General features: G+C 49.8%; 1 protein-coding gene across 1 annotated transcript in view; it reads right to left on the minus strand.

Annotated features, from left to right (window-relative positions):
- Positions 1–8076: 8076 nt before the first annotated feature.
- The window catches only part of LOC138748743 (calpain-2 catalytic subunit-like), a 46211-nt gene continuing 30398 nt past the window's right edge, over positions 8077–23889 (minus strand). Inside the window, exons 11-21 of the mRNA XM_069909424.1 lie at positions 22111–22122; positions 19822–20030; positions 19177–19213; positions 18421–18486; positions 16438–16483; positions 15480–15541; positions 15269–15340; positions 14659–14737; positions 14065–14181; positions 12440–12492; positions 8077–12183 (exon numbers count right to left, since the gene is read on the minus strand). Of these exons, the coding sequence (XP_069765525.1) occupies positions 12157–12183; positions 12440–12492; positions 14065–14181; positions 14659–14737; positions 15269–15340; positions 15480–15541; positions 16438–16483; positions 18421–18486; positions 19177–19213; positions 19822–20030; positions 22111–22122 (780 nt within the window). The 3' untranslated portion in view covers positions 8077–12156. The remainder of the gene's footprint in view (positions 12184–12439; positions 12493–14064; positions 14182–14658; positions 14738–15268; positions 15341–15479; positions 15542–16437; positions 16484–18420; positions 18487–19176; positions 19214–19821; positions 20031–22110; positions 22123–23889) is intronic.

Consider the following 23889-nt stretch of genomic DNA (forward strand, 5'->3'; position numbering starts at 1 on the left):
CCCCGGATCCCAGGATAGGATGGGGTTGGGGTTGGGTGTTGGGTTTTTCCTCCTTTGTCTTTTGACTGAGGTGGGCTCTGCAGTCTTCTTCAAAGGAGGTTGCTGCCCGCCGAACTGTGAGGCGCCAAGATGCACGGTTTGAGGCGAGATCAGCCCACTGGCGGTGGTCATTGTGGCAGGCACCAAGAGATTTCTTTAGGCAGTCCTTGTACCTCTTCTTTGGTGCACCTCTGTCTCGGTGGCCAGTGGAGAGCTCGCCATATAACACGATCTTGGGAAGGCGATGGTCCTCCATTCTGGAGCTGTGACCTACCCAGCGCAGTTGGATCTTCAGCAGCGTGGATTCGATGCTGTTGGCCTCTGCCATCTCGAGTACTTCGATGTTGGAGATGAAGTCACTCCAATGAAAGTTGAGGATGGAGCGGAGACAACACTGGTGGAAGCGTTCTAGGAGCCGTAGGTGATGCCGGTAAAGGACCCATGATTCGGAGCCGAACAGGAGAGTGGGTATGACAACGGCTCTGTATACGCTAATCTTTGTGAGGTTTTTCAGTTGGTTGTTTTTCCAGACTCTTTTGTGTAGTCTTCCAAAGGCGCTATTTGCCTTGGCGAATCTGTTGTCTATCTTGTTGTCGATCCTTGCATCCGATGAAATGGTGCAGCCGAGATAGGTAAACTGGTTGACCGTTTTGAGTTTTGTGTGCACGATGGAGATGTGGGGGTGCTGGTAGTCATGGTGGGGAGCTGGCTGATGGAGGACCTCAGTTTTCTTCAGGCTGACTTCCAGGCCAAACATTTTGGCAGTTTCCGCAAAACAGGACATCAAGCGCTGAAGAGCTGGCTCTGAATGGGCAACTAAAGCGGCATCATCTGCAAAGAGTAGTTCACGGATAAGTAGCTCTTATGTCTTGGTGTGAGCTTGCAGGCGCCTCAGATTGAAGAGACTGCCATCCGTGCGGTACCGGATGTAAACAGCGTCTTCATTGTTGAGGTCTTTCATGGGTTGGTTCAGCATCATGCTGAAGAAGATTGAAAAGAGGGTTGGTGCGAGAACGCAGCCTTGCTTCACGCCATTGTTAATGGAGAAGGGTTCAGAGAGCTCATTGCTGTATCTGACCCGACCTTGTTGGTTTTCGTGCAGTTGGATAACCATGTTGAGGAACTTTGGGGGGCATCTGAGGCGCTCTAGTATTTGCCAAAGCCCTTTCCTACTCACGGATTTTTTAAATTTACAGATTAGGAGTTTCTTAAACTCAACGTTGAGGCTTCCCCAAGATTTGGATTTTAATCTGATCTGGGAAGTATATAATTTTAGACCTAATCAGAAAGGACTGCTTTCAGCCCTTTATGAACCTCTTTTAAGATTTAGCGATCGTTCTTTCTCTAACATTAAGAAAGTCTGGGAACACGACTTTCAACAACTATTGGCTGAAGATACATGGGATTCTATTTTGAAACATGTACATTCAACCTCTCTATGCTGGACATTCCTTACGACAATTTAAAGTTGTCCGTAGGGCAATGAACTATCTCCTCCACATGTGTTAAGTGGACAACTCAGGAAGGGGCCTTTATATCACATGTTCTGGCAATGTCCCTCCCTTGGTAACTACTGGAAAGAGGTATTTACTACACTGTCTTTAATTCTCAATTGCAATCTCTCTCCAAGCCCTTTTATTTCTATGTTTGGAACGAGTGGAACAATGGACTTCATTTTGACTCCATCTCAATCCCACATTATTGCTTTCGCTTCCCTGATCGCTAGAGGCAAACTCTGCTGTGGTGGAAAGATGTTGTCCCTCCCACACAGACACAACGGTGATCGGATTTGATGGCATCCCTCTCTGTGGGGAAAATTGGGTGCTCACTGACTAAATCAAGTTAGTAATGTTCTCTTTGGGGTTCTTTTTTCCAATTACTTTCAAAATTTATAAATCAATTATTTTTGCTTTTTATTAAAAATCTTCATTTTTTCCCCTTTTTTTCACTTTTTGAACTATTAGTATTGAAATGAGTAGTTGACGCCTGGTTCTGATTGTAATCATTCAGAATTAGTTACACATTTTTTCTTTTCCTTTTTTATCGACCACATGGTTAACATGGATCTTGTTTACTATCTGTCATTTTAATTTAATTTTACCTGAACTTTATATCATATGTGTCTATGTATTTGATATTATTATTTTCTCAAAAACTAATAAAAACATTGAAAAAGAAAGTTCTGTTGTACCTCACCTTGGTTGCCCAAGGGAAACCTCCCTGGTGACATGTCCTGGATCCAGACACATCGATGTTCGTTCATCAGCTCTCGACTTCCTCAGATGCCTGGGAGATCACAGTGATGATGTCAGCCTCCAGTGACATCACATAGTGATGATGCCAACCCCCAGTGACATCACAGAGTGATGGTGTCAGCCCCCCAGTGACATCACAGAGTGATGGTGTCAGCCCCTAGTGACATCAGAGAGAGATGTCAGCCCCCCCGTAACATCACAGAGTGATGGTGTCAGCTCCCAGTGACATCACAGAGAGATGGTGTCAGCCCTCCAGTGACATCACAGAGTGATGATACCAGCTCCCAGTGACATCACAGAGTGATGATGCCAGCCCCCAGTGACATCACAGAGTGATGATGCCAGCCCCCAGTGACATCACAGAGTGATGATGCCAGCCCCCAGTGACATCACAGAGTGATGATGCCAGCACCCAGTGACATCACAGAGTGAGGGTGTCAGCCCCTAGTGACATCAGAGTGAGATGGTGTCAGCCCCCCCCAGTGACATCACAGAGTGATAATGTCAGCCCCCAGTGACATCACAGGCCTTCCTACCTGTCTGGAACATTGTGGATTGCAGGTAGTCACGTGTCCTCCCTGTTTGAAACTTATTTGGAAGCCACATCACCTGTCAATGAAGATTGGACCCCGGCCACCCATTAGTGCACGCCTTGCTGTTGGCTCGTTTAAATTACCTAGGATTGTTATTGGCCAGGCACCCAGATCAGAACTGTATACAACATCAACACACAGCACATTCTTTCTCCAAGCCCCGGACATCACTCCACGCCAGGTCGCTAATGTGGACATCCATGGAAGTGTCACGGGTAAGGTGTGCACTACTCTGAAGCTGAGCCATAGTACCGCCATAGATCAGTGCTTGGAAGAGAGCTGTACTCCCCATTGGTGTGTGTGTGAAAGTCCCTGTCTCTAGATTGTGTACTTGTGTATAGGCAGCCACTGGTATCGTAGTCCAATGTGAATGTCTATATAGTTGTTTAGTAGTAGTAGAGTAAATGAGCATCATTTGACATTCTCTCCTGTTTGTCTCCTGTGTGTTCATTAAAGTTACCTGTGATTGGAAATCGTGTCCTAGTCTAATCTCTCTGTGAACCCACCAAACCTGATACTTTCCAAACACGACAGGGGCTTGGGGTGATCTCCTGGTGACCGAAGCAACGTGCCAGGAGAGAGGGAGGGGAGTACCTCATCCTGTAGCTCTCTCCTGCTGCAGCCAACTCATGAATTCCTCCTCGATGCCCTCAGTCCACTCCAGCCACCTCCTGCTCAGTCCCGATGGGTAGAATGGCCTTCCCAGGAACTGGGCTCAATTCATCACCTTGCTTTTGGCCGTGTTGCTCATCCTCTCCCTCTGGTGTTGGCAGGATGAACAGCAATAAAAACACACCGAAACACTGGGAGAACTCAGCCGGCCTTGCAGCATCCATAGGAGGTGAAGATATACCGATGTTTCGGGCCTGAGCCCTTCTTTAAGATGTGAGCAGAGAACAGGAAGGAGTCTGAATAAAGACTGGTTGGAAGTGGGGGGGGGGGGGGGTGGGGGAAGTGTCCAGACCAACAAAAGGTGTGAATTGGATAAGACGAAAGGTGAGAACTGATTTTGGCTCTGTGTATGTGGGAGGAGGGAGGTGGAAACCGGAGAAGTCGATGTTAATGCTATCCGGTTGGAGGGATCCCAGTTGGAAGATGAGGAGTAAATCCTCCAATTTATGGGTGGTCTCAATCTGGCCATGCATGAGACTGTGGACAGACATGTCAGGAATGAAATGGGGCAGGGAATTGAAAGGGGTGGCCACTGGGAGATCCCCACTCCTGAGATGGTACTCAATAAAGTGATCTCCCAGTCTGCGTCCAGTCTCTCCGACGTAGAGGAGACCACAGCAGGAACAGTAGACGGCCCCTGCAGATCCACAAGAGAAATGTTGCTTCACTGAGAAGGACTGTCTGGGACCCAAATGGTGCTGAGGGAGGAGGGGTGGGTGCAAATGGAGCATCTTCTGCAGTCCCAGGGGCAGATGCCAAGGGGGTGATTGGTGGGGAAGGAGGAGTGGACGAGGGTATCAAGGAGGGAGCGGTCCCTGCGGAAGGTGGAGAAGGGAAGATGTGTCTAGTGGTGGGACGTGCACAGCTGCAGGGAACCTGCCACACCGCTCTTGGAATAATGCAGAAAAGTCTGCATCCACCGGGGTTGGAGGGCAACACAAAAAACGTGCCGGAGAAACTCAGCTGGTCGCGCAGCATCCCCAGGAAGGGAAGGAGAACCCACGTTTTGGGCCTGGGCCCCTTGTTGAGGATTAAGAAAAAGCACCTAAATAAAAAGGAACGCTGGTGCCTGTGTAGGTTGTATAATGTGTATGACGATGAACTCATGGGGAAGGCATAGTTAGCGGAGCAGTTAGCGCCACGACATTACAGCGCCAGCCACCGGAGTTTGAATCCGGCACTGTCTGTAAGAAGTTTGCACGTTCTCCCTGTGCCTGCGTGGGTTTCTTCCCCCCCCCTTCAAATAACAGTACTGTGTATACGCATCCACTTTTGGGGACCAATTTCCAATTGTTTTGGGGGTAAAATGTAGGGGGATGACGATTACACAACATTCAACTATTGACTGTAGTAAATACCTGCGTCATTTGGGGCGTCAGGATGGGCAGGCAGCTGAGGCCAAATATAGTGAGGGGGGGCTCAAGTTTTACAGGTATCAACTATTATACACATATACGGTAAGTTAATGGGTCACATGGATGTAATTCAGTGGCATATTCTCGTGGGCTGGAAGGCCCTGAGACTGAGCTGTATCTATCAATTAACAAAATAAAATATTATTATAATCGACCTGACTAGTTAACACACAGAAATGCTGGAGGAACTCACAGCGTCCATAGGAGGTAAAGGTCCCGAATCAAAAGCAAGCAGTGGGCCTATGTTAAGGTGCATCAAAAGTTTTAAAGGTCTCTGCTTTGACCAGCAATAACTCCCCCAACATTCTTTGCCAGTCACCCCCTCTGCCATGGTTTACTCTATGGACAGCGCTGCCTCGATGCAGGACGGCGGCCTTAGTGTTGCCAATGTTCACCGATGGCAGGGACACCAGGCACAGCCCAGCCAGCTGCCTGTGCACGCTGCCGGCAGTTGCTAGGCACAAGGAAGATTGTTTTGCAACAAGGACAATGCCAGGAAGTACAATGGTCAGGCTGGCAGCTGACGCGAGAGCACTTCCTGCCGGGTATAGCTTATCCCAGGCCGCCAGTGAGTCAGGTAGCAGTGTGTGACAGGAGTGATTCACCACTGTGGTTCTCATCTTGACAAGGGATTAATATATGGCCAGGAGTCTGAACATACCTGCATATCCACGCATGCACACACATGCACGTGTGCACACACCTCCTCACATGGGCCCACACTCTCACATGCATGCACAAACACATTCTGTCTCTCACACATGCACACACACTCTTTCTCTCACACACTTTCTCTCACTGTGTGGGATGGAGCTGCAAACCATTTGACTGGACGTCAATACAGTGGATCATCAAAATGTCCGAAAAGATCACTGGGGTCTCCCTTTCCTCTATTGACGACATTCACCGGGAACGTTGCTCAAATAAAGAATTATCGAGGACCCTTTCCATCCAGCACACGGGATCTTGGCCCACTCCCACCAGGAAGGAGGTACAGGAGCATCAACACAGGACGGCCAGGATGGGGAATAACTTCTTCCCACAGGCTGTGAGATTGATGAGCGGTGTCTTCTAACCGAGTAATTCAGCCCAAAATATTTACATATATTAACCTTAAATTCGATCTTTATGTATATTTATGATTATTATGTGGTGTGCATTGTCTGTGCCCTGTGGTCTGGAGAGAAGCTGTTTACTCACACACACCCCTCGTAAATACTGAGACTAACACACGTGCACAAACACATAGATACTCCGTTAAATACTGATACACAGAGACCAATGCAAACAGTGACACTTACACTGTCGCAGGGATCCCTGGGTGTACTGGCAGACTCAAAAGGACCCTACAGCAAGAGACTCAGACCAGAGGGCATAGCTTTGGAATAAAAGAACACTCCTTTAGCATAGAGACGAGAAGAAATATTTTCAGCTAGAGGGAATTTGCTGCCAAAGACGGATGTGGAGGCCATGTTATTAATTTAAAGCACAGGTCAATAGGTTATTAGTCGGGGGGGGGGGTTAAAGGTTACAGGGAAAAGGACACAGAGGAAAAATTCATCAGCCGTGATTCAAATGGTAGAGCAGACTCGATGGGCCGAATGCTCTAATATCACTCTCGCTGACAAACAACAAATGCTGAGATAGTCCCCAATGACCACTCTAAATACCAACAGGGATTCCTTGCAACACCAGGGACTTTCAGTACTTAGAAACACACCCAAAGACTCTTTGTCAACATTGAAACACACCCAGGGATGGCCATCAAACACTAACGCAATTGCAGGGATTTCCTGTAATTACAGGCACACCCCAGGACTCCCTGTGCCAACGGTACACTCTCCCGGGATACTTTGTAAACTTCTATATACCCTCCTATGTCCTTCTGCAAATTCGGTGACTCAGGAACTCCCTGAAAGTACAGTTACACACACAGGGCCCCCACCCCACACACATCGATCTGCACCCTGGGACTTTCTGTAAATGCTGACATTCTCCCCGGGAACCCCGTAAACAATGACACTCTCATCGATACTCCCTGTAAACACTGACACACACCCCAGGATCCCCTGTAAACACCAACAACACTCCCTGGGACCCCTGTAAACATCGACATATTTAGTGTGTAGTTTGGTTGTTAAGCAGATTTTTCTTTTTTCACCAAGTGAAAGTGGGGCAGCATGGTTAGTGAACTGCTAGTACAGCAACCCGGGGTTTGAATACCACGCGGCCTCTAGGGAGTTTGTATGTTCTCCCTGTGTCTGCCTGGGTTTTCTCTGGGGGCTCTGGTTTCCTCCCACTGTTTGAAACCTACCAGGGGTTGTAGGTCAATTGGGGTATTTGGGTGGCAGGGGCTTGTGGACAGGAAGGGCCTGTTACCGCACTGTATGTCTAAATTTAAAAAATTTACCTGTTTGGCTACAGCACCTGATGGTGCTTATGGAATTCACTGCCCATTGAAGCAATGGAGGCGACTTCAGTAATTGTATTTAAGACAAGGTTTTTGCATCGTAGGGAAAATTAAGGGACATGGGGAAAAGGCAGGTAGGTGGAGATAAGCCCATCATCAGATCAGCCATGGTCTCAATAGGCCCTCCCAAGCTGCCATGTAAAATTGGATTAACCAAGCCCCAGTTATGCGGCAGTTAGAAAGGATCTGACCCGGTCAATCCGTCAGATCCCAACTGGGTCCTGGACTTAACTCGGAGGCTGTCAGCGAATCCAGTTAAACTTACCTAGGTTGCGTCCATGGGCGATTTGAACAGGAAAATGGCTGACCAGCTTATCCCAGTGATGTCAGCGCTTGCTGGCGCATGTCACCGGGCAGTCGGCATCCGAAAGTGAGTGCCTGTTGCGTCATCGCGGGGGCGGGATCCCCCTTAAATCGCCAGGTTGGCAAATTAATGGGTTGATCCCCCTGCAATTTAAAAGGGACCTTCCGGGACCTTTGCCCCAGTGATCGCACCCGGGTTCCAGGTGGACGACCCAGGGGCTGCTACTGAATGACGGAGAAGGCTTGACGGGCTGGATGGCCAACTCCCACTCCTGTTTCTGATGTTCACATGTGTACATTGTACAACGTGCATGACAATAAACTTGTGATTATTGTATGTTCCATTTGTTTAATCATGGATAATGAGAAGTACAATTCAATGAAATTAAACAGTTATAACAAATTTATGTACTATATAAACTCATATAATAGTCGAGTTTCTTGGACTGATTTTTGTGGTCAAATTTGGGGGTGCGGGGGATTGACTTTTACATAGGTCATATCGTGGTAAGTAGATGCATCGTTCAAGACAACGGGAGCTCAGATGGCTGGGACCGGGTGGTAAGTCTGCATTCGGTCCATCAGGAGTTCTGGTGAGTGGGCGGCTGGAGCCTAGGACAAGGTCTGCGGCTGGACGTGCGTCAGGATGAGGATCCTTGGTCGGGAACTCTGGTGGGCAGGTGGGTGGCACCTGGATGAGAGACGGCGGTCAGGACACAAGGAGCTCTGGTGGGCGTGCGTTCGCTATCCTCTACCTTGGAAATTGAGACCCTGCCCCACACAAACACTCCCACTTTCCCATGGTTTCCAGACGTGGGGAGGACGCTTCCCCCCTCCCCTTCCCCCAACCCCCTGTCCGGGGATCCTGGAATGAGGGAGAGCAGTTTCAGAAAAAAGGGGAATGAAACTAGGAGAAATGTTCGGAATCCCCTTCCCCTGGGAGCTGTGACCTGCTCCTGTAATAGTTGAATCTTCCTGAAGGGTGCCTAAACAAGTCATCTACCCTGTCCACACCTTTCAACATTTAAAATGTTTTAATAAGATCCCCCCTCATTCTCCTAAATTCTATAAAGTACAGACATTCTATAAAGTACAGCTGTCAAACATATAACCCTTTCATCCCAAATCATCGTTATGAACCTCCTCTGAACCCTCTCCAACATTACCACGTCCTTTCTTCAATGAGGAGCCCCAAACTGCTCACAATCTCCACGTGACGCCTCCCCAAGGCCTGATAAAGTCTCAACGTCACATCCCTGCTCTTAGATTCTATTCCTCTTGAAATGAACGGCAGCTTCGCATTTGCCTCCTTCACCATCAGCTCAACCTGCTCATTTACCTTCACGCTGTCCTGCACCAGGACTCCCAGGTCCTTTTGCATCAAGGAATTTTCAATTTTCTCCCCATTTAGAAAATCGTCTGCCCATTTAAAATTTTTCACCAAAGTTCATGACCGTTCACTTTCTGACTTTATATTTCATTTGCCGCTTCTCTGCTCATTGTCTTGATCCAAGTCCTTCTGCAGCCTCTGTGTTTCCCCAACTACCTTCGTATCATCTGCAAACTTGGCCACAAAGTCATTCATTCCATAATCTAAACCATTAAACAGAAGCAGCCCCAACACCGACCCCTGTGGAACCCCACCAGCAACTGGCAGCCAATCCGAATATGATCCCTATATTCCGAATCTCTGCTTCCTGTCCATCAGCCAATGCTCCAGTGTGTTTCCTGTTATACCACGGGCTCTTGTTAAATAGCATCTACAATTTGCAATGACAACTCAAGGACCAATGCCTTTCCGCGGACCCCATAAAGTGGCACAAGGTCCATGAAGCCCAGAGACTGGCCCATCAGTCCACCATCCACATACTAACCAACCACCTTAATCCCATTTGCCTGCAACAGGACCATATCCTCTGTCCCTTGGACTCTGCGGCTGAGGGACACAGGCGGTGGGACGGAGGCAACCTTCGAACTCCTGTCGAGAGACTCACACCAGGCTGAAGGGGTACTAGGTATCAGAACTGGGAAGCCAGAGGATGCTGAAGGTTTCCTGACCGTGTCGGAGGTTTGGATCTGGAGCTCAGGATGCTGATGGAGGCTGTGTAGCTGCAGGAGTGCTGGGGCGAATCCACAGACACTTGGTGACCCGGGGGGTGGGGGAGGTCCTCTTTTGCTTCTCTTTCTCTGGCTGTAAGGGGAGCTTCTGCCCATGGCGGACAAAAGCAATTTCAGGTAATATGATACTGTTTTATTACATGACAATAAGTTGGATCTTGAACCATAAAGGCTACAAATGCTGGAATCACAATATCAAGTCCTGACCCGAAACGTTGACTGATAATTTCTCCCCTCAGATGCTGCCTGTCCTGCTAAGTCTCTCCACCTATTCTCTTTCCACACTTTGCTCATTTATAGAGTCAAACGGAATTAAACCGGGGTCGAGCTTAGCACACTAACATGCTGGAGAAATTCATCAGGTCACGCAGCATCCACAGGAAGTAAAGGGGAACCGATGTTTCGGGCCTGGGCCCTTCATCAGGTATATAGTTGTGGATACTCCTGACCTGGAGAGCACCCATAGCAAAGCTTCTTAATACATTGAATCATAGAACATTACTGCACAGAAACAGGATCTTCGGCCTTTCTAGTCAGTGCCAAACCATTTTTTTTGCCTAGTCCCACTGACCTGCACCCAGTCCATTCCTCTCCCATCCCTGTACCTGTCCAAATTCCTCTTAAATGTTAAAATTGAGCTGCATTTGCCACCTCAGCTGCCAGCTCATTCCACACTCCCACCACTGTGTGAAGAAGTTCCCCCTAAACTTTTCCCCTTAACCCATGTCCCGGTTTGTATCTCACCAACCCTCAGTGGAAAAAAGCCGACCTACATTTACTCTGTCTGTCTCCCTCATAATTTAAATTCCCCAGGGTGCGAATCCCGTGCTGTCTGTAAGGAATTCTCCCCGTGTCTCCGTGGGTTTTCCCTGGGGCCTCTGGTTTCCTCCCACCCTTCAAAACGTACTGGGGGTTGTAGGTTAATTGGGAGTAAATTGGGCAGCAGGGGCTGGTGGGCCGGAATGGTGTGGTGCATGCCTAAATTCACCCATCACTCCGATCTCCTCCCTCCAAAATGTATGGCAATGGTTCTCAACCTTTTTCTTCCCACTCACATCCCACTTTGAGTAATCCCTTGCCATCAGTGCTGAGATTAGTAAGGGATTGCTTAAGGTGGGATGTGGGTGGGAAGGGAAGGTTGAGAATCACTGGTCTAGACCCAATTGTGACTAAAATATTTTGCTTGAGAAAAATGGTCATTGGCCCATTTCCTTAGGAGTTCTGAAACCCTGCACATAACGAGTCCATGAGGGACGATTAAAACAGTGGCTTTCAAACTTTTTCTTCCCACCCACCTCCCACCTTAAGTAATCCCTTACTAATCACAGAGCACCAATGGCCTAGGGAATACTTAAAGTGGGAGGTGAGTGGAAAGAAAAAGGTTGAGAACCACGGGGTTGTAGGTTAATTCAGGTGGCACAGGTTGAAATGGCCTCTAAAACATTGTAAATAAAATTTTTTAAATAATTGGATTTTAAAATGTTTCCGACTCTCTACCCTATCAATCCACTGAGGGTAATTAAAATGGCAATTAATATTGAGGGTATGGGAATGACGACAGGATTTGTTGTTGAATAAAAACCACAGACTAACTTATGCTGCCAAGAAAATCTGCCTCAGACAGGACACCAGTCCCAATAATGTGGCCGCTTCTTAAATTGGCCTCAAAAAGGAACACAGGCCAGTTTAAGACAGTGGTTCTCAATCTTTCTTCCGCACTCCCCCCCCCCCCCCCCCCCACCTCACATACAACCTTAAGTACTAACCACACAGCACCTGCGCCACAGGATACCCTGAGATGCTCGGAGGTTAGGAAGGGATTCGTTCAGGTTGTATGTGAGTGGGGAGAAAGGTTGAGAGAACCACTGGTTGAGGGCTGGGTTTAAGGTCAACCGTTTCCTCCATTTAAAAGCCAATTAATTCTTTGCTGGAATATATATCTTGCCTGAAAGCAACAACCATCAAAAGGCAAAAAGCTGGTTATGAAATAAAAAAGTGTCAGCTCGGTATATTCACAGCAGGTCAGCAGTGTCTATGGAGAGAAACAGATCCCATGTTTCAAGTCAATGACTGGTCTTTACTGGGTGGTCGACCTGAAGTTTCTATCTCCACAGATGCTACTTGACCTGCTGAGAGTTTCTAGGTTTTACAGAGAGCAGAAGGCGGGATCAAAAAAACATAGATGTAAATAACTGGGGTGAGCAAGATGCCTCGTCCTGTGTGATTGTGACATGGAGACAGGTGGCAGTTCCGCCAGACTGCGTCCCGGCAGTTCCTGGAATCGCAGCAGGTCAGATCCCGACAAACAGGAGGAGCCACTGGGGAGGAGAGAAAAGGAACAGGTATCAGTGAACAGCTGATGGGGGGGAGGGGGTTGCTGTACACCTCAGGGCTTGGGCTTAGTGGTCCTGAGTCACATGGATAGTCCCCACTACTGCCCAAGGAGGGACTGGGCACACCCACCGCCTCTGCCCCAGGAGGGACCGTGGACACCCCACGTTACTGCCCCAGGAGGGACCGGGCAACCCCCCCCCCCCCCCCGCCCCAGGAGGGACCATACCGCCCTGGACCCACCTCGTCCACATCTCTGGTCTCTCCAGCCTCGCTATTCAACTTCTTGAAAATCTCTGAAATTAGACAAACAATCAGGTCAGACCTCTTCAGTGGGATAGGGAAAGGAAGTGAAGGGAATAAGGGGAGGGGGCGCGATGTAGGGTATAATATGGGGGGATTGGGCGATATGGGGAGTGGGCAAGGGAATGGTGGCGTAGGGGAAGGGGCAGACACCTGTTAATCTCTGCCTTAAATATACCCAGCGACCTCATTTCCACAGCCGCCTGTGCCAACAGGTTCCACAGACTCATGACCCTCTGACTAAAGAAATTTTTCCTCATCTCTGTTTTAAATTGACGCCATTTTATCCTGAAGTTGTCCCCCCTTGTCCTTGACTCCCCGACCGTGGGAAACATCCTGGCCACATTGACTCCATCCAGGCCTTTCAGCATTTGAAATGCCTCGATGAGGCCCCCCCCACCTTCCTTCTGTTCCCCAACGAGTCCAGTCCAAGGACCGACAATCATCCCTCATTATATTAACCCTAGAACATACAGCACAGAAACAGACTTTTCAGCCCTTTCACCGTTAACCTATGTCCTCTGGTTTGTATCTCACCCACCCTCAGTGGAAAAAGCCGACCTACATTTACTCAGTCTGACCTCAAAATTTAAAAAATCTCACCTCATTCTTCTACCTCCAGGGAATAAAGCCCAAACCTGTTTAACCTTTCCCTGTAACACACAGTTCCTGAAGCAACAATGGACCCAGCACTGATCCCTGAGGCACTCCACTAGTTACAGGCCCCCAGTCTGAGAAGCAACCACCCCCCACCACCCTCTGGCTTCTCCCATTGAGCCAATGTCGAATCCAGTTCACTACTTCAACGTGAATACCGGGCGTCTGAACCTTCCTGACTAACCTCCCACACGGGAGCACGTCAAACCTTTACTAAAGTCCTCGTAGAGAACAGTAAATCACCAAAATCTGTAGACATTGAGGTTGAAGTGAAAACACAAAACGCCTGAGATGCTCAGCTGGTCCAACAGTGTCCTTTATGTGGCAAAGAACCAACGTTTCGGGCTTGAGCTCTTCATCAAAGTATTTTTTACCTTTATAAAGGACACTTTGACCAGCTGAATTTCTCCAGCATTTTGTGTTTTTACTCCACGTAGATGGCATCCACAGCCTTTCCTTCGTCAACTTTCCTGGTAACTGTGGTGAAAGGCATTTGCATAGATGTAAGGACTGGCCAGTCCGAATCTCCCTGACCCCTCCCTTGGCTCCTCCCTGGAGTCCCCAATAAAATGCCTGGACTTGCCCCCATACCTGGAACCTGGCCAAGTCGTGTATCAGCGATGCTCAGGTTTTTAGTAATTAAAACTGTTTAATCGCTCCATTACGTCGACCTGATTATCGTGGGCACCACAGTAACCTCCTCAAAAACTCTACAAGATCGGTTAACCCCGACACAAGCCACGGTGACTACCCCGAATCAGTCTCTGGCCGTCATTCTAGTGAATCTTCTTGGAACCCTCTCCAACACCAGCACGTCTTTTCTCAAAAACAGCGCCCAAAACTGTTCACAGCACTCCACACGAGCTGGGTGGTGAGAGGAGGGTGGGGGAAGGGTGGTCTGCACTCACGGAAGAGTTTCTGCATCTTGGCGGCGCAGCTGATGAAGTGGCTGAAGGTGAGGGTCCCAGTGGCGGTTTGGTGACGCAGCCACAGCTGCCTGTTCAGAAGGGCATCCAGGAGGAACCCTGTGGAGCAGCACACACATCGTTCATGGGTTGGGGTGGAAAGGGGGAGGGGAGAAAGGGGGAGGGGAGAAAGGGGGAGGGGAGAAAGGGGGAGGGGAGAAAGGGGGAGGGGAGAAAGGGGGAGGGGAGAAAGGGGGAGGGGAGAAAGGGGGAGGGGAGAAAGGGGGAGGGGAGAAAGGGGGAGGGGAGAAAGGGGGAGGGGAGAAAGGGGGAGGGGAGAAAGGGGGAGGGGAGAAAGGGGGAGGGGAGAAAGGGGGAGGGGAGAAAGGGGGAGGGGAGAAAGGGGGAGGGGAGCCTCACCCACCATGCTCCATCTCCTCTTCCTCCCACACCCTCCACCCCCATTCATCCTATTCTCCCTCCTCTCCTCCGACCCAATCCCACTTCCCCCCTCGTGCAGGGACATTGTTTCTTCCTCCAGCCGAGGGGAGTGGGTGATAGTAATCTCCCCCCCACACTCTATGGCATTGGCCTCACCTGCGCGGGACAGGGCGGGTCTGAGGTCACTGGAGTTCATAAGTCCGGATTCTTCCATCGCATACCGATCAAATATTTCCTGTGGCCACAACGGAGTAGTCAGTTCACTGCCGCCCCCTTGCTTCCCCCTCCCCTTCACACCTGCGTTGCCCCAGCTCAAGGTCATTGTCACATTTGCTGAAAAGTAGGGAGGAAGTTCTCTTCTGAGAGCAGTCCAGTTCGTCGACCCATATATAGTACAGGGTGACGAGTGAGTCCTGCTTGCAAAATGACCCTTCTCACAGCCCCTCGGACAACCTACCTTCACAGCCCCTCCCCTCTCCCTCCACTCCTTCACCCTCCCCATCTCCCCTGACCACACAGGCCCCATTTCCCCTCTCTCCCCATTCCCTACTCATCCTCTCTCCCCACTACCCTCATTCCCCTTTCTCCCCTTTACACCCTCAATCCCCCTTCACCTCATATTCCCCACTCTATTTCATGCTCCTTCACTATCCACCTCCCCTCACTCTCCTCCCCCTCCCATCATTCTCCTCTACCCCCCTCCCTCACTCCCTGCCCCCTCCCCTTGTCCTCCTCTCACTCCCGGCTCCCTGCCCCCCCCCCTCACCTGCAGGTTTTGGACTTGAATTGTGACATTCTCCGCCTCTTGACGGGTCAGCCATCCCTGATCACCCGGGTCCTGAGGTCGACGTCAAGGAATAATCTCATGCCCGATGTACCCCACCCCCCCCCCGCCCCACCGGACACTGACATTAACCCAACCCTACTCTCGGACCAACCCACTTGCCCCCATCTCCAACAGGCTCAGGGAAAGATACATTGACAGCGAACACCAGACTGCAGCATGTCTCCAGTGTCAGGTGGTAGCGCTTGGAAGCAGCTGAGGAGAGAGAGCCGGTATCAGAGATTAATCGATAATCGGGATGGCCTGGTTAGTATATTGCTATTACAGTGTCCTGGGTTCGAATCCCACACTGTCTGCAAGGAGTTTGCTGCTGGGTTTTGAGGTCCTCTGGATGCGTAACGGAAGGGCTCAGGCCTGAAATGTCGGTTCTATATCTTTACCTCCTATGGATGCTGAGAGACTGGCCAAGTTCCTCCTCAACCAAGTAAGTGAGTCTCTGCTGCTCTCTTGTGGAGATCATTCCAAAGATTCGCTGCCCTCCTGATGAAGAGATTTCCAATCTCAGTCCCAAATGGCCCACCCCTTACTTTATGCAGACTCCACAGACTGGGGGAATGTCAATTACCCTTTCACAACCCAAGGTTTCCCGATCATGTCGGAGCTTTGGATCTGGAGCTCTAGCGGCTGATAGATCGAACAGGAGTCCGTGATGCTGGAGGTGAATCCACGGACACTCAGTGACTCTGAAGAATCTCTCTTTCTCTCGTACTGTAAGGGGTTTCGGTGATTCTGATGGGGACTCTGTCTGCCTTACAGCAAGGAAATGCCTTGTAATATTACATTTCCTGTACAACTACAATAATAATCTTGAAAATCCTGGAAGAATTCAAACCCCTGTTTTGCGGCGAAAGGAGAGTTTTCATATTTTCTTCGAACACAGGAAGGTGTGAATTAAAAGGGTTGGAAAGAGCGTTTGGCACATTGGCCCTCACCTGAATATGCCTGAGATGGTGCCATTCACTAACCCCCTGGCCAATGGCTGGGTCACAATCACAATTGGTTGGGAGGGTCATGCCATACACTCATGTACAACCAACGACTGGGTCAAGATCACACCATTGGCTGGAAAACAAGTCACTGCGGACACACACCTGAATTGAAGATCTCCATGAACTCTGCGGCGCTCAATGTCCTGCTCTGTTGGGGGGGTGGGGGGGGGGCGGGGGAAGGAGAAAGAATGTCTGAATATTAAGCAAGACACTTTAACTGTGCTGCAGGCCGATACCGTGTATTCTGCCCCTGAAGCAGGAACAAGGATGAAGAAAATCTAAGCTGCCCGACCTGCTCAGTACAATGTTGTGCCGACCCATGTAAATCTACTCCACAACAATCTAACCCTCCCTCCCTCCTTCACACCCACAATCCTCAATTTTTAATCGCATCCATGTGTCAGCCTCCACCCCCAACAACGCATTCCAGGCTCCCACCACTCTCTGTGTTAAAAAAAAACTTACCCTTGATATCTCCCTCCCCTCACCTTAAACCACACATGTCAAACTCAGGCCTGCGGGCCAAATTTGGCCTGTGATATAATTATATTTGGCCCGCAAGATCATATCAAATATGTATTAGAGCTGGCCCGCTGGCCGCCGCGCCAGTATAGCGCATGCACAGCTAATACTACAAATCCTAGAATGCTTTGCAAATGAGTTGGCGCCGGCCCGTCAGCCCGCTAATCGCCCCCACCTCCTCTCTTTACTTTCATTAGGATCTGCGACCTGTCGCCTAACTCACATGTAATAAACCCCTTACGAAAAATGGCCAAACGAAAGACAGAAAACAGGACCTTTCAAGACAGGTGGGAGGCAGACTATATGTTCATAATTTTAAAAGACAAACCTGTTTGTCATTGAAGCAAGTTGTTATTTTTTAGACTTGTTCTTGTGAAAAAAAATACATTTAAAAGGAGCTTAAAGGCTATAGAGAAATATTATTATTGAATATTTTATTTCTCATTTGTTAATGCTTCTTCTGGAAAGAGTTTAACCAAAACTATTATTAAACATTTATTTTAATAAGAAAAAGTTTAACATTACAAGTTGAAAGCAGAGAAAACATGCAGATGTTGTTGAACATTTTCAATAATAATTTAGTTTGGCCCACGACTTAGTCCAAGTTTTTAATTTTGGCCCTCTGTGAATTTGAGTTTGACACCCCTGCCTTAAACAGACGCCCTCCGGTGCCACCAAGTTCAGGAACAGCTGCTGTCCCTCCACCATCAGATTCCTCAACTCAACGACAAACTCAATCAGGAACTCATTTTAGGACTCTCGCTTTTGCACTTCATTGATTTTTCTTTGCTCTCTCTGTTTTGCAGTTTGTTCACATTCGTTATTGGTTTGCAGTTCTTTTATATGTTTACATGTTCATGCTGTGAACCATTTATTTTTTGCATGACCGATTAGTGATAATTCTGCTGCCCCCACAGGAAAAATGAATCTCAGGGCTGTGTGTTAATGTTGTGTATGTACTCTGACCATAAGCCTGAAATTTGCTACAGATGCCCTGGGGAAAAGCTGCTGGTTGTCCACCCTAATTTTATAATCTCATCCACCATCATCAAGTTGATTCTCAGTCTTCGAAATTCCTTAGAGAAAAGCCCCAGCTCAGTCAATAAAACACGTTCTCCAATCCAGTCAATGTCCTGGTGAATATCCTCTGTTCCCTCTCCATGGCTTCCACATCCTTCCTGTGATGAGGCAACCAGAACTGAACACAAACCTCCAAGAAGTGCAGTCTGACCACAGCTGCAACATGACCTCACGGCCCCTGAACACAATCCCCTGACTAATTACGACCACTCCTTCTTATGCCTTCTTAACTACACTATGAACCCACGCAGCGATTTGGAAGAATCTGGATCTCAAAATCTTGCTGATCCTCCACACAGTGAAGAATCCTGCCATTAACCACCTACTCTGTCTCCAGGTTTGACCTTGCAAAGTGCATCATTTGAGACTCATCCAGGTTGAACTCCATCTGCCTCTTCTCTGCCCAACTTTTCATCCTGTCGGTATCCCATTGTATCCGACAACAATGTTCTACACTATTTACAGCAGATTGCATCCACTTACCAGTTTGTGGGCCTCCTTCAGGAGCTCTGAGACACCTCCATCACCATCAGTTTCGTCCACATCAAACTGCGACAAAAGGAAGATCATTCAATCCGGAGGCCATCGCTACCCCAGGGAATGTCAGCCTGCATGAGGGAGGGGCAGAAAGCATGGTGCCAATGCTCCCTGCTCTCAACTGGTTGTCTCCTTGACCATCAGGAGACTGGGAAGGCCAGGCCTGTGGGAGAGACTTGGGAGTGACATTGGAGTGGAAATGACACGGTGTCACCAACACACTGCACTGGGAGTTGACCTGCTGAGCCAAGAGGTTTGCTCAGTCTCTCTCTGCCTCTCTGTCTCAGAGAAAGAAAGGCCCATATTTCTGCAGTTCCTTTCTCAACTCCAGTGGATTTTCCAACCAAAGTGGCCACCACGTGTAAACCACAGCAAGAAAGATATGCATCCCACAAATAGTGAGATGGAAAGTGTAGAGAGAGCTTCATTCGGTATCTAACCCGTGTCCCTGCCCTGGGAGTGTGTGATGGGACAGTGTAGAGGGAGCTTCGCTCTGTGTCAGATCCACATTGTCCCTGGGAGTGTGTGATGGGATGGGGTAGAGGGAGCTTCACTCTGTATCTAACCCGTGTCCCTGCCCTGGGAGTGTGTGATGGGACAGTGTAGAGGGAGCTTCACTCTGTATATAACCCATGACCCTCCCCTGGGAGGGTGTGAGGAAATGGTGTAGAGGGAGCTTCACCGGCTGATGTGTGACAATACCTTGGGTTTGAAGGTGTTCAGGGTGATGCCATTCTCTCTGTGAAAGAGAAGACAATAGTTGTAACATTGCCAATAAATCATGAATCTAGATGGTATTTACAAAAGACCAGACTGAAAACTATTTAAATCCAGAAACATTGGAGAGTTTAACCCAGATACTATGGTTGGGTTGAAGCAAGAAATGGTGAGGGTTCAATGGTGGGGAACACTGAGCATTAAACCCATTCAATCCCAAAACACAGGGGCAGAAGGGAGATACACTGGGGCGGGACAGTGAGGAGTAATGTGGTGCAGGGAAGTGGTGGGGAGTGCTGTGGGGTGGAGGAGAGCAGCAGGAAGCAGTGCGGTGCTGTGAGGGGCGGCGGGTATTAGTTCAGGGGTGGTGTGGGGCCGTGGAGTGCCATGTGGGGTGGGGTGGTGTGGTGCTGGGGTGCGAGTTGGTGGGGTTCAGTCAGGGGGATAGAGTATTGGGGATGAGGTGGTGGGGGTAGGGCAGGGTGGAGGGGGGATACACCCACCAAGTACAACCTTATGACTTGTTCCAGCTGTGCATTTTGTTCCCAGCAGGAAGGGCGGTGACTGTTCCAAACCAGGTGGGGGGGGGGCTTCGGAGGTCTCTGTCCCCTTGCAGCTGACAGCACCTACCTGGACACGTTGTTCTTCTTGGCAAAGATGCGGAGGAAGAACTCCCTCTCCTCATTCTGGTTGTAGGTGCAGGGCACAATGACGTATTGACCGGGCGGCAGATGCATTCTCTTGGACACTGACCGCGTGTTGACGTACGCTCCTGAGTCAAATACAGGCCGGTGCTCACTGAAGAACTTACGGCCAAAAGGCGCGGAGCTGGCCTCGTACTGGAGGGAATAATTTTGCACCAGGAGATCTTTAACCCACTGACCTGCACGCACGCACGCACGCACGCACGCACGCACGCACGCACGCACGCACGCACGCACGCACGCACGCACGCACGCACGCACGCACGCACGCACGCACGCACGCACGCACGCACGCACGCACGCACGCACGCACGCGGTCGGGATCGAACCCGGGACCCTGAACCTGCAAGGCAGCAATGCTAACCGTTGCGTCCCATTTAACCCTCTGACACAGACACCTCCCGGCTAATGGGGAATAACAGGACAAGACTCACCCACGCTCGGCACTCCCATACTGTGGCCACTCGGGAAGATGCTTTTGCCCAGTTGACACTGACTGGCCATAGTATGGAAGGGGTTGGGGTGGGGGGGGGGTGCTGTGAGCTGACTGTCCGCTCATCAGGTTGTACTTGTACAATCAGGTGAAAAACAATGCCATGACTATGGAGTGAAACACGAAGTCTGCAGATTGTTGTAAGAACACAGAAATGCTGGGGGAACTAGGCCAGTCTCACAGCATCCGTATGAGGTAATGATATATTCCCGACGTTTAGGGCCTGAGCCCTTCCTCAAGGTTTGAGTAAAAAGCAGACAGCTACCCGAATTACAGGGCTGGGGTGGGGGAGGGGGGTGGGGAGGGAAAAGGGGCACAGACTAACAGGAAAAAGCTAATAATTGCACCTGGATAGGTGGGCAGGTGAGGGTTGATCAGGGAGGGAGCCCAGATGGATGGGCTCAGTCTGGCCGTGCATGAGACCCAAGGGATTGGGTCTGGGAATTTAAATGGGCGGCCTCCAGGAGATCCAGGCTATTGCAGCGGACAGAGCCGAGGTGCTCAATGAAACGATCTCCCGGTCTGTGCCCAGTCTCTCCGATGTAGAGGAAACCACAGCGGGAGTACCGGATGCGCCTGTGGATACACTAGTGAAGTCACTTGGAAGGGCCGAAATCTCATGTCTGTAACTGAGCAGAGAGCCCAGGATCTCACAGCCAGTGCACCAGTCAACCTGTCAACAACCGTGACACATCCCTTTGACATGTTCCCCCCACCCCCCCCCCACCAATCCCTCAACAAGGTGCACCATCAAGAGTGTCCTCACTGGATGCACCACAGCGGGGGATGGGAAGGCAGGGGTGAATGCACCTCAGAGCTCCATGCAAACAGTGTGACACGGTGATGCCATGTTATTACAGTCTCAGTGACCCGGGGTTTGAATCCCACGCTGTCTGTAAGTTCTCCCCATGACCTGTGTGGGTTTCCTCCAGGGGCTCTGGTTTCCTCCCATCATTCAAAAATGTACTGGGTTGTAAGTTATTTGGTCACTGGCTCATGGGCCGGAAGGGCCTGTTCCTGTGCTGAATGTTTAAGTTAAAATTTAAATTACAAAAGAACTAAATGAAAACTTCCCTCCCCTCCAATAGCCTCCTCCCATTGCCCAACAAAAGTAGCCAACCTACTGAAGGTCATCACCTCCTGAGCCCATCGGGGAGGAGGGTCAGGAGTGGGAGAGACGGGAGGCTCCACGCTGATCACCCCAGAACTCACAGAACCAGAATGTAGTCCCAAATCCATTGGATAAAGGAGGATAGTTCTCCCCGAGTAACACAAGGAAGACTGTAGACACTGCTGTGGCAAGACCTTGACAGGCCTCAGGCCTGAAATGCCAGTTATATATCCTATGGACGCTACGAGACCGGATGCGTTTCTCTAGCACTTTTGTGTAGTCATATAGTTTATTCCTACCTGGCCCGACCCCGTCAGACTAAGGAATGCGCTCCAATCCCCATTTCTGGGATTGGGATTCCTGATGTTGGGATAGCATCTGGATGCTTCAAAGTGGGCTGGGGCCATGTCCATGCAGTCAATGAGCAGGGAGGAGAGGGGCGATGGGATAGAGGTTGAGGACAAACTGACGGAGCCCACGGGGGTCTGTTGGGAAGCCGACTTGGGTCAGGGCATGTGAAGAGGCCAGTGGAGAGCAGGGGAGAGGCGAACGATCTGGGGTAATGGTATCCGATCAAGTTCTGGCCAGTGTCTGGACTCCAGGGTACGTACCCGCTGAGGAACCTGCAAGAGAAAGACGAAAGGATTAGAACCTGGTAACATGCACAGGCATGCTGTGCACATACATACACCCACCCCCACACAGGTAAACTCTGCTTTACAAATACTCGAATTACGAAAATTCGTTTTTACAAAAAAATTGTAATGGGTTTCTGCTTTATGAATTTTCATTTTATAAACAGTTTCTCAGGAATGCTCTCCCTTCACACAGCGTAGTGAACCTGTATCTATATAAACATATAAAACAGATTGGTGTGGCCACACGCACCTATGATAAAATGAAGGGCTCAAGCCTGAAACATTGGTTATGTATCTTTAACTGTAGCGTCCAAGTTCAGGCACCTGCCTACATTTTTCCAAACTTTGGCAAAAGGCTCAAGCACAATGTGTTGGCTCTGTATCTCTACCTCTGTCATATAAAGGACCTGCTGAGTTTCTCCAGATGTGTTTTTACTTTAACCGCAGTGTCTAGTGTATCACTGTAGGAACATTGTGTGATGTTTTGGTTATAAAGGGGACAGAGGAGGTTTACAAGGTTGTTGCCTGGTTAAGGGAAGCTGAGTTAATGGTGAGAGTTGGAAAAACAAGGCCCGTTTCTCTGAGAAGTTGAGGGGAGATCTTCTCGAGATCTATAAAATCACGAGGGGCATTGATGAGGTGAATAATGAGGGCCTGTTTCCTGGGGTGGGAGGGTCTGAGATGAGAGGGGGATTTAGATTGGAGGTGAGGAGACAGGTCTTCCCTCAAAGGGGGGTGGGCACATGGGACAAGCTGCCAGAAACAGCGGTGGAGGCAGGGACGTTAGCTTCCTTTGGAAACACTGACAAGTCCGTGGCTGGGAGAGATCTGGGCCCTAAAGTGGGCGTGGGAGTGTAAAGCAGGAGGTTTGGCACGGATGAGCTGGGCCCTGGGAGCTGAATCCGTGCTCTGGGAACCATTAGCCCTTTCCGTGATCCAGAAAGACATGGTTGAGCATTCAACTGCCAGGTATCTGTGTTACACCCTGTCAAGCATCCACAGCCTCTGGGGTTGTATGTGGTGCACAGCACCGAGTTTAGCCCCAACATGCCTCTGTGTCTGAACCTGCACTTGTAAGTGTGTGCACGAGTACGTACATGTCTGTGAGAGAGCGATTGTTTGGGGGGGGGGTGTTATTGTGTGTGGTGGAGGTGCAGCTGAGTGTGAAACTGTGTGTAATTGTGAAAATATGTGAGAATGAGTGAGCGTGCGAGAAGGAGGGTCTGAGTGTATGTGAGTGAATGAATGAGTGTGCAAGGCACGTGAGTAAGTGTGAGAGAGAGATGGAGAATGAAGGTAAGAGTGTATGAGAGAGAAAGAGTGAAGTAGTGTGGGTGCATCAGTGTGAGATGGTGTGTGTGTGTGTTTGTGTGTGTGTTTGTGTGGGTGTGTGTTTGTGTGGGTGTGTGTTTGTGTGGGTGTGTGTTTGTGTGGGTGTGTGTTTGTGTGGGTGTGTGTGTGTGTGGGTGTGTGTGTGTGTGGGTGTGTGTGTGTGTGGGTGCGTGTGTGTGTGGGTGCGTGTGTATGTGGGTGCGTGTGTATGTGGGTGCGTGTGTGCGGGTGCGTGTGTGCGGGTGCGTGTGTGGGCGCGTGTGTGTGGGCGCGCGTGTGTGGGTGCGTGTGCGTGTGTGGGTGCGTGTGTGTGTGTGGGCGCGTGTGTGTGTGTGGGCGCGTGTGTGTGTGGGCGCGCGTGTGTGTGTGGGCGCGCGCGTGTGTGTGGGCGCGCGCGTGTGTGTGGGCGCGCGTGTGTGT

This window comes from Narcine bancroftii, chromosome 13 (assembly GCF_036971445.1).
Source record: "Narcine bancroftii isolate sNarBan1 chromosome 13, sNarBan1.hap1, whole genome shotgun sequence".
NCBI lineage: Eukaryota > Metazoa > Chordata > Chondrichthyes > Torpediniformes > Narcinidae > Narcine > Narcine bancroftii.